We start from the raw sequence: 13009 nt of genomic DNA, 5'->3' as shown, positions 1-13009 counted from the left end.
GCCATTACTAGAATACACATATTTGTGGGTTAAGTTTTTTCTTTATCCTACAAATTTAAATGTAAGGTCCACAATATAAATTAAAAACACATTTTCATTTTTGGGAAAAGCTGTCATTGGGGGCACCAAACATAAATTGTCCCAAAGTTAGAATTTCCTCTGTATTTCCTCTGCATGTCTATATGCACATCTACCTTGATTTACCCAAATTGCTCTGCTTGCTGTTTTGTATTCAGGATCTAACATCATCTTCAGCAGGTTGCATTCCCATATCATATTTTTTCCACCATCAACAAAAGGTAAGCTCAGTGCAACATCATTACTATACCATCACTTGTATGGCATGTATGATATTTAGTACCAATACTGAGGAAAAAATAAAGATGACAAGGATGAACTAAGATATTAAAATAAATTAATCTTTGGTTACATCATAATGGATTGTTTCCAGCTAGCATATGGTGACAGTATTCAATACCAAACAAGCTACTCAGCAAAAAGTACAATTATTAGAGGCAGGACATCTAGCATGTTGTACTTACCTACTTTGTGTTCTGATTCTATTCAACATTATTGCCTTTATTCTCTTATTAAATTTACTTAATTATTATTAGATCTTTAACAATTTTGAGTCAGAATTACTGTTAATGATGAGTAAAAAAATAACATGAAGCATTATTCTGTTGTTAGATTTTTCTCCCTCAAAAAGCAGAAATCTTTCAGGCTTGTGACTGAGGTTCTTATTCTCCTCTTTTTATCTTTGCTAAACTGTCAACCTTAACAATTTAGGCCAGCTTGCCTTCCCTTAACCTAATGGCATATATGACTTTAAAATGTTCAGGATTCTTAATACAAAAATCTATTGCTATAGAAACAAATATTAGCCCAGAGTCAGGTCAGGTGAAAAACTCTACACTTTTATTATAATATTGATAAATAACCACTACATTATGAAATATAAGTATCTTTGAAAGCATCTATCACTTGAGTTGATTTGCAACTTTTCATCAGTGTTCTGAGTTGGCCCATTTTTTTCCAATGAAAGATCCCATTTCCCTTGCCTTTGAGAAATACAATTTTTAAAGATTCCATTTAGCATCCTTTATTGCATTCCTACATCATAAAGTTATGCTTTATAGCAGCATAAAAAGCTGTAAAATTAGCATCCTTGTAAACAACGTTCCATGAGCACTGGCGAAGCAATCTGTAATTTGTACTGATCTCTTAAATGTAACTTGAGATTACAGTATCCACGATTTCAATTTTTTTTTTAAAAAGAGCACTAACATAAAACAAGCGAGCATATGATGAAATGTAAAAACAAGGAAAAGTATTTTTCATCAACTCATATTTTAGAAAGTTGGTGGTTGTGTACTGCTAAATTCTTGGAAGAGTTCTCAAATACAGAAATGTTCCATTCTTGTATGAAATTCAAAATGAGCATGTTTTCTCTTCTTTAACATTTTAATGTTGTACTAAAAATAGTCTTTAGGAAAGTGTGTAACTTTAGGAAAGTGTGTGTAATATTCTGTGAACCCACCCACCAGTTTACCTCTAATTAAAATTCCTAAGGTAACATGAACAGATTTACTTTATCATTAAAAATAGCTTTTTGTTCTCATCTCTGAGGAGATTCCATTGTGTTCTTAGTTGAATAACGATTACAACAGCTCCTCAAATTCACGCGTAGCCCAGCTGTATTGTATTTTAGCACGAGGGTGTTTTTTAGGGTTTACGCTCTGAGGCAACCAAATGAGAAGTCTTCCCGTGGGAAAAGGGGTGTCTTCTCAATGCCTATAATGACCATTAAATTTCAAACCACAAGATTGATTTCGGTTAGCCTTCCCAAGGAAGCCTGTGATATCGATTTGCCTCCAAGTTTAAAACCCATTGCAACCTTCCCCTCGGCCGACCCGACTGAAGAAACAGCATTTTTTTCCTACTCCTTTGGGGCAGTCCCCTGAGCACGTGGCTGAAGTGGAGGTTAGTAGGCAGCCAGCAGGGACCCTGAGGAAACCAGAGCAGACCCAGGGTTGGGGGAGCCCTGTAGGCGCGGGTCGTCCTGGACACGCCTCTTCGGGAGAAGCGCTTTTGCCCCTTACTTGTGCGGCCCCGGGTATCTGAAGCGGAGCCGGGGTCCGGGGACGTGAAGGGGCGCCTTTGCCTTAGGGAAAGCCCCAAGGAAGGAGGCCTAGGCCGCGGGGCAGGCAAGAGCCGCGGCCTCGCTTCCACCGCGTACCTGGGGCCGGACGCGGCTGGGGCGGCGCCCGAGAGCAGAGCTCCAGGCTCGGAAAGCCGAGGGTGCCAATTGTGGTCCCCTCGCACCCACCGCCTCCCCATCACGCGCACGCAGCCCGCGAGGGGCGCCCTCCGCGCCACTGCCCCAGGGACACCGTTCATCCGAGAAACTCCAGCGCCCTGCGTTTCGCGCCAGCAGCGACGCTCGGAGCCCCACCTGGGCCTCGGAAACCTGGGTTGGCCCGGAAGACTCGGGAGGCTCAGAGCTCGCGTGGGGCGCTAGCGGCGCCCCAACACGCTGCCAGCACGCCGCCCCGTCGCGGAGACCTCAACGTGCAGCCCAGAAACCGAACCCAAGCCCAGTGCAGGGCGAAGGGCCCACGCGTCCCGGACGCCGGGACACAGGCAACTGCAGCGAATATAACCATTCCCAAGACTGGCCCCTCCCCTCCCCCCAGGAGAACCCTCCCGCCGTTCAAGGTCACACCAAAACCCATCATTCTCTGTATCACATACTGAAAATGATTTTATTTTATCCATTTACATTTAACTTGATATAAACTTGTCCGGAAAAGTCAAATAATATTCTTTATATTAGCTCAAACATTTATTAAGAAAACCGAATTCCATAAATAAGCACAGACATTAAGTTAAAACATATCACAAATTGACCAGTATGTAACAAGAATGCTTTATCTACACAAAACATCCTATTTCACATGTTTGTTCATTCTTAGAAAGCGCTTCTGTTCTCTGGGTTTGGATTTGACCAGCACATGCAGAAAGAGCTGATTGTGTTTCTCTGTACAAAGTTGCAGGGTTGTAGATGTCCGAGCGCCCCCATAGGCGGCCAGCAGGTGGCCGAGGGGCACGAGGGACGACAGGACCACCACAAAACAACCAAGGGCACAGAGCAGCGAGAAGAGAGAAACGGAAAAGGAAGCAAACAAACCCCAGTCCTGAAGGATCCAGAAAAGAGATGTGGCTTTTGCTTTTACAAAAGAAAACTTTGCTTACACGTTTATTTTATTCTTCCTTATAAAGACTTATCAAAATGGGTCAGATCACCTCTTCCTCATCACATGACTGCTTTAGTCTACTCCAGCCACCCAATCCACTGTCACGTCACTCCTGAGAAGCCTTCCCTTCTACACCCTCACACAGTTGTGCTTAAGAAAATAAAAATAAGATAAAATAAAAATAAAAGCGTTCTCTTGCAAGCCAAGAGAGGGCTGCACGGATGTGACTGGGTGGACTGGGCAAGGGTAGGGTGGTGGGAGAGGAAAGAAAGACAGGACCTCGGAAAGTACAAGGATAAATCAAATTATATCAGTTGGGCCCTCAGATGAGGCGGTTGGTAGCAGATGCTTGTCCTCCTTTAAGACAAAAATCCCTAACATTGTGCTGTCCCTTGAACACGTCCGTGTGTGACCTAGGTGCACCGTGTCTATGCGCGCGTGTGTGTAGCGTCTGAGCGTGAGCGAGAGTGCGAGTGTGTGTGTTTCTGCCCACAAACCAGTCCATTGGTGTCTGATTTCAGATCCTGAGTCGACTCCCTGGTACGTAAAATGGCGGGAAGGATGCTTTTTGCCGGGCGCGGGAGGAGGGGCGCGAAGTGTGGGGAAAGACGGGACCAGAGGGGAGGCGGCGGGCGAGGGAGGTCGTAGGCGTCGCGTCGAAGGTGTGGGTGGGAACGCCGCCAGTCAGCCGGGAGGAGGGCGCGAGCACGGCTAGCGCGAGAGGGGAGGCCGGGGTGGCGGGAAGGGTGGGCTGAGGCGCTGGAGACCGGGCCGGGGGCGCAGCTGGGTGGGAAGGGAAGAGGGGCGGCCGGGAGACGGGGGACCGCGGGCGAGCGAAATCAGGTGGAGGGGAGGCCTCGCGGGCTAGGGCTTGGGTTGAGCCCAAGCGAATGGAGGAGAGAGGCAAGGACGAAACGAGACAGGGTGGAGGCCGGGGCGGGGCGGGGCAGGGCGCCGGGGTCCGGGCGCGCGCAGGATGGGCCTCCGGGCGGCCCCGGGGACGGTGCTGGGGGCGGAGCGGGCCGGGGCGCGGCTGCATTAAGTGAAGCTCATAGAGACTGTGTGCTCTAGCGCCTTGCGGCGGAGGGAGGCGATGCTCGTGCCCCGCCACACGTCGCTGCTGTCCGGGGAGCTGCAGAGCTGGGGCGAACCGGAGACGTTGCTGGGGCCGGGGAGGGAGGCGGGCACCATGCCGGGGAAGGCGGGCTGGTAGAGGTGCGACTGCAGCCCCGCGCCGTTGGAACCCGCCAGACTGTTGGACAGGCCCATGGAGTTGGGCGGCGGCCCGGCTGCCAGGCTGCACTGGGACAGCGACTGCGCCATGGCCTGCTGCCTGCCCAGCGCCGGCGGCAGAGGCAGCTGTGACACGCCCGGCATGGCGGCCGCCGCCCAGCGGGTGTCGTTGGCGTGGAAAGAGCACAGGCTGTCGCCCATGGCGGCGGCAGCGGCGGCGGCAGCCGACGGAAACTGAGGCAGGCCTGGCGTGGGGAGCAGTGTGCCGGGCGCGCGGAACACGTTGGTCGTCTTCTTGCGCTTCTTCCACTTGGCGCGCCGGTTCTGGAACCAGACCTGGAGCGGGCGGGGCGGGAGACAGACAGGGCGCTATTAACCGGCCCGGCGGCTGGGGAGTTGGAGCTTAAGCCCCAGAAACCCGCCTCGGATACAGCCGCTCTGCCCTGGAAGGAACAAGTGCCACCGGCCCGACAAGCCCCCATATCCAGCCGGAGACTGTGGCTCCCCACCAACTCCTGCCAGCTGGCGCCCCCTGCACTCACCAAGCGCGGAGTCCCGCGCTCCTGAGAGCTCGTGTCCCGGAGCGTTTACGCACTGTGCAAACACACCAAACGTGTGCAGTCTTCACCACGCCCCTGCACATTCTGTGCATTGCACAGATTCACAGGTCTGCAGTCAGGCATGTGTCAAAGCTCGACCCACAGGTGTACAAATGAAGATAAACATGTGTACCCATGTGGCTTAATAGCATGCCTTATAACACTGATGGGCTATAGAATTTTCAGAAACGCTGGAAATTTGGAAATTGATGACGGGCCGTGGATGACATAGTTTCAAAATCGAAAGACAAAGGAAAACCCCTAACGTCAGGGTTGACAGAGCGGAGAGGTTAATACAGTGATCTGCGTGGGAAAGTGCGCGCCACTGAGCTACAGTGTTGTTTGGGTCACCACCATGACTTCCGATTCCTCCCATACTGCTTGGTGCTACTGCCACAACTCTCCGTGCCTCATTCCCAAACCACTATATGGACACCTTTTTCTGGGCTGTACGAGTGTGCCGGAACAAGTTATCGCAGCTCACTGAGCCCCTGGAGCCTTCAAGCCGGGTTTTTTTTGTTGTTGTTGTTTTTGAGACGGAGTCTCGCGCTGTAGCCCAGGCTGGAGTGCAGTGGCGTGATCTCGGCTCACTGCAACCTCCGCTTCCCGGGTCCCGGCTTAAGCAATTCTCCTGCCTCAGCCTCCCGAGTAGCTAGGATTACAGGAACGCGCCACCGTGCCCAGATAATTTTTGTACTTTTAGTGAAGACGGGGTTTCACCATGTTGGCCAGGCTGGTCTTGAACTCCTGACCTCGTGATCCATCCGCCTCGGAGTCCCAAATGCTAGGATTACAGGCGTGAGCCACCACGCCCAGCCGAGTCTATTCCTTTCAGGAACTTACTAAGGGTCCCAAGTAACAAGGCCTCCAATTCCCTCAAGTCGCCCCCATTTCATCTATAAACTAAAAACAAATTTTCGGACCAATACGAATTAAAGGATGTCACATTTCACCACGAGATGTATGAATCAAATTTAATTTTGCTCAGACAAACCCAAACGTCCTTTTTCAGGGAAATGAGTTGGATAAAATATACTCCAAATGAAAACAGCCTTCCTATTCTTTTTTAAACAGTAGCCCAGGAGTTACAGACCCTGCCAGGCTAATTTGCCTAGGCTTGTCAAGCCCTCTATCACAGAAGAAGAGTTCTGCCTGAAAGATATCACATAAGCTGTGAATCCAAGATAACTCCCATCTCCCCCTATTTGAATGTGATCTTTTAAAATGACAATAATAATAATAATAATAATAATAATAATAATAATAATTTGCCAGCAAGCCTGCTTGGAAGACTTGCAGTTTAAAATCTAGTCATCTGGAGTTTACTCTGCCTAAATATAAATGATGTGGGACACAACTCAAGTACTGAGTTTCCTCTTAGAATTTGGCTAACGCAATTTGACCACCATATCCGTGGCAAAAAACGTTGTGCATCCATTAATCTAACCTATTTAGTGTTTACTCTGCAAGCTAAAGTATCAGGGGTATGGACATACCTGCCCTCGGTCTCGGTGAGCCAGTAATGTTCAGTGGTGTGTTCATGCCCAGGCAAGCGTAGACGTACTCTACGCTTACCACTGTGAACGGTGTTGCCATCTAGAATACTCCCCCAACTTGGGGCTGGCCCTCGCCTTTCTACCGTGCCTGCGCCGTCGCCTACCACTTTCTTCCTGTGGTTTCTACCCCATTTTGCAGATTGCCGCGTATCCCAGTGTCGGCGATGGGTAAACAGGCCTCGTCTCTTCCCAGTTGCAGCCCCTGAGCTGGTGGCACAACGGATTAATGAGGCAGCAGGGCTCTAGATGGTGAACGGGATCAATGAGACCCAATTGAGCTGTTAGCGGTCTTAGGCGGAGAGCAACTCTCAGGAGGAAAGGAAGGCACAGCGAGAAGACCTAAGGCCGCAAGTCGCTGTGCAGCACCCACCCAAGGCTGGACTCGGGGACGGTGTCTGTGACTAAACGGTTCCCATACCTTACACATCGCACCCGGATTATGTTTTGAAAGGTGTGTTATAAAAATCAAGACCGGTTCCTAACAACCTGCAAGTGCCAGTGAATCCCAAAATGTTTGTTTGAGGGGAGGGAGTGTGAGAGAAGGAGCAGAAAAAAGAAAAAGGGGGAGGGATAGCCCAACAGAATTTCAATAGAAAATGCGACTACCAGAATGGTTTCAGAATCTAGGATCTGCTCAGGCATAGGCGGAAAAGAACAGCTGTTAAAGAACTAAATATTATAGAAATAATCGAAAAATCGTGCTCAGTTATGTTTGAGGGTTAGTAGTCAAATGATGGCTACAAATTTTTTTATGTTTCATGGCTTACTGGGACTGGGAAAAAAAATCTGCATGGGGTCTGAGCACCTCCGTTCCAAGCTACGATGCATATGTTTTTAAAATGTGAATGTTTCCACTTGAAAACTAGAGCATGACGGATTAAAATGCAGGCAAAACCTAAGGGAGATTTTTAGAATGCACAGATGACAACTCCAGGAAATATATTAACCACAGCCACGGGCCAACCTTGTACTCAGTTTGAAATGCAGCTCTTCTTGGAAAATGCTTAATACAACAGTGGGAATCTAATGGAGGTTGGAATCTAAAAATCCACTTTCATGATATCTGCTGTTACAGTAATATAGACATACTGTAAATGTATTTTAAAATATATAGCCCGTTTAATTCCCCAGCTATAAATGACTGAGAAATAGAAAAAAGAGGGAGAGAAAGAGAGAATATTACTTCCCCCCCCCCCTTGAAGCAAATGCTTTATGAAGATCTCATTGGAATCCAGCAAATGATTAATGTGAAGATTTTGGAGGAAATCTGGGGAGCTGTATTAAAGCCTAGATCTCAGGTTCATTTCGATCAGCCAGCCGTGAACTCTGGGCCGAATTCATTACACTTTAATAGTGCTGGGAGAGGAAGAAAATGCAATTTCTCATTCCATTAGAAAACTAGAAAATACTCTCAGCTTGTCCCCCTATTAAGATGTGGCAGGTGACAGGGCCATTCCGGGGGACACGGTCAATGGAATTACAGCACATTATTTTTGTTCGTATAAAATATTGAAAGGCAAGCCTGACTGTGCAGAAGTTATTTCACTGATTTGGTTTTTATGTAAATAAAATATTGAAAGTTAATTAATCCATGCTAGAGACTAATGATTATGCTTATTATATTGCATTTGATCACATAATTTGCATGATTCTCACATTGCTGCTTAATAAGCCATTCCAGGTTATAAATAATTCTGAAATTGGTTTCTAATAATGGCATGCTATAAAAGGAATGGTTTTATTACACTAGCCAGAAAAGAGGAGCGATATCAGACATGGAATTGGCCTCCGTGTGAGTAGAGATGCTTTAATAAATACTTAAAAGTGTGACATATACCAAATAAAGATAAAAATAAGTATATTGGATAATTTAGTCTAGAATCAAAAAGCATCTTTAAAAATATACAATTGCAATGAATTAAATGTTTAGATAATTTTTAATCAGCGCAGTGGCCCACATACTGTAAAGAATATGTGGCAATCTGTTAACTATAAAGAAAACTATGAAGTACTGATCATATAAGAACATAAACCAATTACTATTTAATTTGAATTTGGTCAAGGAGCAATGGTACAGTGAATTGTGAAGTAAATACATTTTCCATAAATTATTTTTGCATTACATTACATAATGTTAATCATTTTGAAAAGTTAATTAAGAAGGTTATGTTGATCTGATTACTTTTTAAACTATGGAACATTATTTTAAAAAATATTGAAATTGCCATTCTATTAAATTGTGTCTATCAGCAGGCTCAAGCTATTATCTTTGCTTGAACATTATGCTGGAACAATTAGAGTACTTTGTCTCTTTCTTCTTGCACATTCTTTTGTGTACTTTTTGAAAATAACTCTTTCTGTTACATAGCTTATATTTTATTTCATTTACAACTTTTTCTGTTAAAAGAATAACTGTCATTAACCTTTGGAAGACCTAATAAAGTTTAATAGACCTCGTTTTCTTTTTTCATAAAATCAGTTGTTCAATTATATTTTATTTGTGATTCTAAGTTCTATTTTAATTTAAACTAATTGCCAGTACGTCTACGTTAAGACACAGCATTTTCCCCTTTAAAACAAGAATTAATAGATAGTCTTTCTCTTAAGGGACAAAACCCCCAAATTTATGAATTTCTAACCTGCAAGGTTGAACCTACCAGCAAGCACTGTCATCAGTGTTGATGGAAGTACTGAAATTGTATATTTATGTAAAGGTTCAAACTCAACTTCAGATATTTTTTAAAAAGGTGAAAAATAAAAATTTTGAAGAGCATTACTAATACATGTTTACATTTATGCAATTAGTACTCTTTCGGTGTGTAATTTTAAAGGACCATAGTCTAGGCCTTTCACTAGCAAAACCACCCAGATTTATATTGAATAAAAATGCTAATTATTATGTTAATCAGTATTACTTTATTAATTTGACCATTTTAAATCCCCAATGATATTCATTTGCTATTAGAGCAGAAGCATGCGCTATTTTTTCAGTTTAGACTATCTTTAAAATGCCGAATTGAGACAGAAATATTCAACGCTGTGATTACGGACGTTCTCATCGCTTACTTCTTAGATCACATGTAAAGTAACTAAGATCTTAAAGTTAATTTTATAAAAGTAGGTAGCACTGGTTTAACAAATTGACCAGGTTGATGACACCCAGGATATCGTACAGAAAATACCACCGTCCAAGACGGCAAAGGAAGATTTTTCAGCACCCTGGATAGCTCAAGGGTAAGTACTGGCGCTTGGAATTTCACCTCCAGGCACCTGTCCATAAAATATTTGATATGTTGTCTTCATTCTTTCAAAAAGAGAAAAAAAAAATCTGGGTTTCACTAGGCTTATACTTTTATTCACCAGTTTTCAGAAAAGTTATAGGTGTGATTTTCTAGGTTATTTATAATTTACAGCTTGGAGAGTGGTTGGAGGAGAATAAGGGGTCAGCAACGATTTCCTCTACTACCTGTCAACCTTTCCCGTTTTGAATGCCCCTTCTTCAGACAGGATATCCACAACAGAAAGCCTTCATTCCTCCTCCCCCACCCCAGCTTCCTTAGAGGACTCCAAAACAAAACAGGGCTCACCGGCTGTGGGAATCCCGTCAGCTGCCCCCAGCGCACTGGTAGACTACGAAAGTTCAAACCCCTTGCAAACATCAAAGCTAGGAATATTTCGCCTGAGTACAGAGGGAGGGTGATACTTAATAAAGCCACGCCGTGAAACCTGGGTGTAGCACTTTTTAAAAAGGCGCCCATTCGCCTTATTTGCTCTTTTCTCTTGTTCTCTGTATAATTGTTGCATTCCTCCTTTAATCCAAACGCTTAACGCAAACTCATTAGAGGGTAATACTTGTCAGTAACGCGAGCAGGAGTTGAGGTGCTCGCTCGGCTGGGCCGCCCGGGGGGCGCTGAGGTTGCCTTCTCAGGCGGAGGAGGCGAACCCTGCAGCCCGACAATGCGGGGCTTCGATTTTGAGGAGCTTCTTCCAGGATGTCGCTATACTGGCCGGAGACAGGGGCCTTGAGGGTCCATTGGGGGATAGCGATGGGGACCAGTTTCCGGGTAGAGAAGGAGATAACTCGACACAGGAACGCACAGGCAGCCTGAACGCAGCCCAGGATCTCGACAGGGGAAGGGAAGACCCTCCTCCCTTTACCCAAATCCTCCCCCCCCGTCCTTGCCTTCTGTCCCAGAGCCCAAGCCCCGCGTACCTGTACTCGGGACTCGGTCAGCCCAATACGCAGTGCCAGCTCCTCACGCATAAAGATGTCGGGGTAGTGAGTCTTGGCGAAGCTCCTCTCCAACTCGTTGAGCTGTGCGGGGGTGAAGCGCGTCCGGTGGCGCTTCTGCTTCTGTTGTCCCTGCTGCTGGCCGGCTTGGCTGGGGTTCGGGCCGCCCTGGGGCCCGGGCTGCTTGTCCGGGTCTTTGGCGCTCACCGCCAGCGAGGCCGGAGTAGAGCCCACTGTGGTGATGTCCTCCCCGGGCAGCAGAGTGGCTCCCTCCACTGGGTCAGAGTTGGGCGCCAGGTCCCCCGGATGGCCCCCGGGGTCGGAGCCCCCCACGCCCAGCCTACACTTCACCGCCTCCCGGTGGCCCAGAAGCTCGGCGGCATCTTTCATACCTGAGGAGGCAAGGGGATCGCGGTCACTACTTTCTTGGCGATGCCACGAGGGGCTGTTTACCCCGCGTAGCCTTCCTTCAACCCGTCCTCTGCCCCCTCCGCACCCACGCTTGCCCTAAGGAAGAAATTCCCAGGGTACTCTGCTGGGTTCCCCAGAATTTGGACAGCCGGGTTGGAATAACATATCCCGGCCCCTTGCCCTCTCCGCAGCGGGCTCCCGGAGTAAACAGCGCAAGCTTTCGTCTCTCCCACAACAAAACATTCCCAGTCCGGGCAATGAAACATGCCTCTGAATCCCTTCCATAAAACGTACCCCCGGCGCCCCAGGAAATCGAGAGCAAATGTTTGAACAGAGGGGTGCGGGGGACAGAAAGAAAATTAAACAATTCCTTGGTTGCTTCGGCACTGCGCTTCGGCAGCCTGACGAATTCTACCTCCGGCCCTCAGCCGATTCCCTCTTACTTTCGGAAGATGAATAAGCCTTCAAGTTTTCCACCCCCCGAAATCAACCCAAATCAGCTCCACCTCCCCCTCAAATCAGAGAAAGTGTTTGGAAAATGGAATCACATCCATCACCAAAGATTCCCAATCCGGAAACCCAGAGCCCAGCAACCCAGATAGCATTAAGGAAGCTCGAGTGAACTCTATGGACAACTGTGAATCAAACTTTAGAGATTTCAACTTTTCTTTCCAGAGAAATAAAAGTCGCATTCCTCACAGCCATTGGCAACGCCGAATCCCTTGCAGAAGCTGGGGGTGGGGGGATGACTGTGAGATTGAATTTGGCGTCTCTCCGTCTCAACCAGCACACTTAGCAAATCCGCCTTGATGGCAGCAGCTTCTCCTTTACGCCAGGTTTTTTACAAATTACACCACACTTAGAAAAGGAGGAGAGAAGAAGGTAGTGGGGAGAGAAACAGGGGCGGCGGAAGGAGAAAGAAATCCCAAATCAAAACAAACAGGAGAGAAAAAAAGAGAGAAACACCTCCTAACAAATTATCACAGGGTATATCGCCTTTCAAAAAAAAAAAAGGTGGGGGAGGGGAGAAGAGAAAAATAAGAAAAACAAAAAGTAACAACATTCCCCGACTCCTTTCTTGGATCTACATATTCCATAGATTTTTTTTTTTAAGGAGTTGTTAAATCAAATTAAACTTTAATGTAGCACAATTACTTTTAAAGAAATTAGTCCATTTAGGTCGCATTAAGGTAAAATAAGGAACAAATTGACAATTTCCTGCCCCGGCTTCTCCTGGCTGCCCGGGCGAGAGGCGCGCACTCACCTAGCCTGGCGTCCAGGAGGTCGGCGTGAGACAGCATCGCGCACCGCTCCAGGGCGAAAGCTGTTCCCCCCCAAATTTTAGCGACTTTAAGTTATTTAAAATAGATACAAGCTATAAGCTATACGATATAGATATATATAGATCACCTAAATGAAAGAAAATTCGGTTTGTGGTTAAAAAGGGGGCTTCTTGCATTATAATGTCCTTTAGAGAGACGGGGAGGTGCTTAACAGTTGAATGAACCCGTGAGCAGCTCGGCGAGGGGACCAATCAGGAGGGCAGCCTGCAAATGTCAGCGCCCGGAGAGTCCCCCACTCCGCCCGCCCGCCCGCCTGCGCCCGCCTGAAGGAGGCGGCGGCGGCAGCCCTGGCAGCTCCAGCCCGGAGCAGGAGCTAAAGCAGCGTCAGCCGCCTCTGCCTCCCCCTGAGCTTCTAGGCCCGGCTCCCTCTAGTTCTTCC

The 13009-nt window shown here is 47.0% G+C and overlaps 1 protein-coding gene across 1 annotated transcript; it reads right to left on the bottom strand.

The window, feature by feature from the left end:
* Positions 1 to 2746: 2746 nt before the first annotated feature.
* OTP (orthopedia homeobox) lies at positions 2747 to 12752 on the bottom strand. Its single transcript, XM_010356677.2, has 3 exons — positions 12552 to 12752; positions 10859 to 11268; positions 2747 to 4826 (listed from the first exon to the last, which is right to left on the bottom strand). The coding sequence occupies exons 1-3, from the start codon at positions 12586 to 12588 to the stop codon at positions 4296 to 4298; spliced, it is 978 nt and encodes a 325-aa protein (XP_010354979.1). The 5' UTR covers positions 12589 to 12752; the 3' UTR covers positions 2747 to 4295.
* Positions 12753 to 13009: the final 257 nt, after the last annotated feature.

The sequence above is a fragment of the Rhinopithecus roxellana genome, chromosome 3 (assembly GCF_007565055.1).
Source record: "Rhinopithecus roxellana isolate Shanxi Qingling chromosome 3, ASM756505v1, whole genome shotgun sequence".
NCBI classification, from domain to species: Eukaryota; Metazoa; Chordata; class Mammalia; order Primates; family Cercopithecidae; genus Rhinopithecus; species Rhinopithecus roxellana.
The sequence above is the reverse complement of the archived record's forward strand: the minus strand, read 5'-3'. Positions and strand labels throughout refer to the sequence as shown.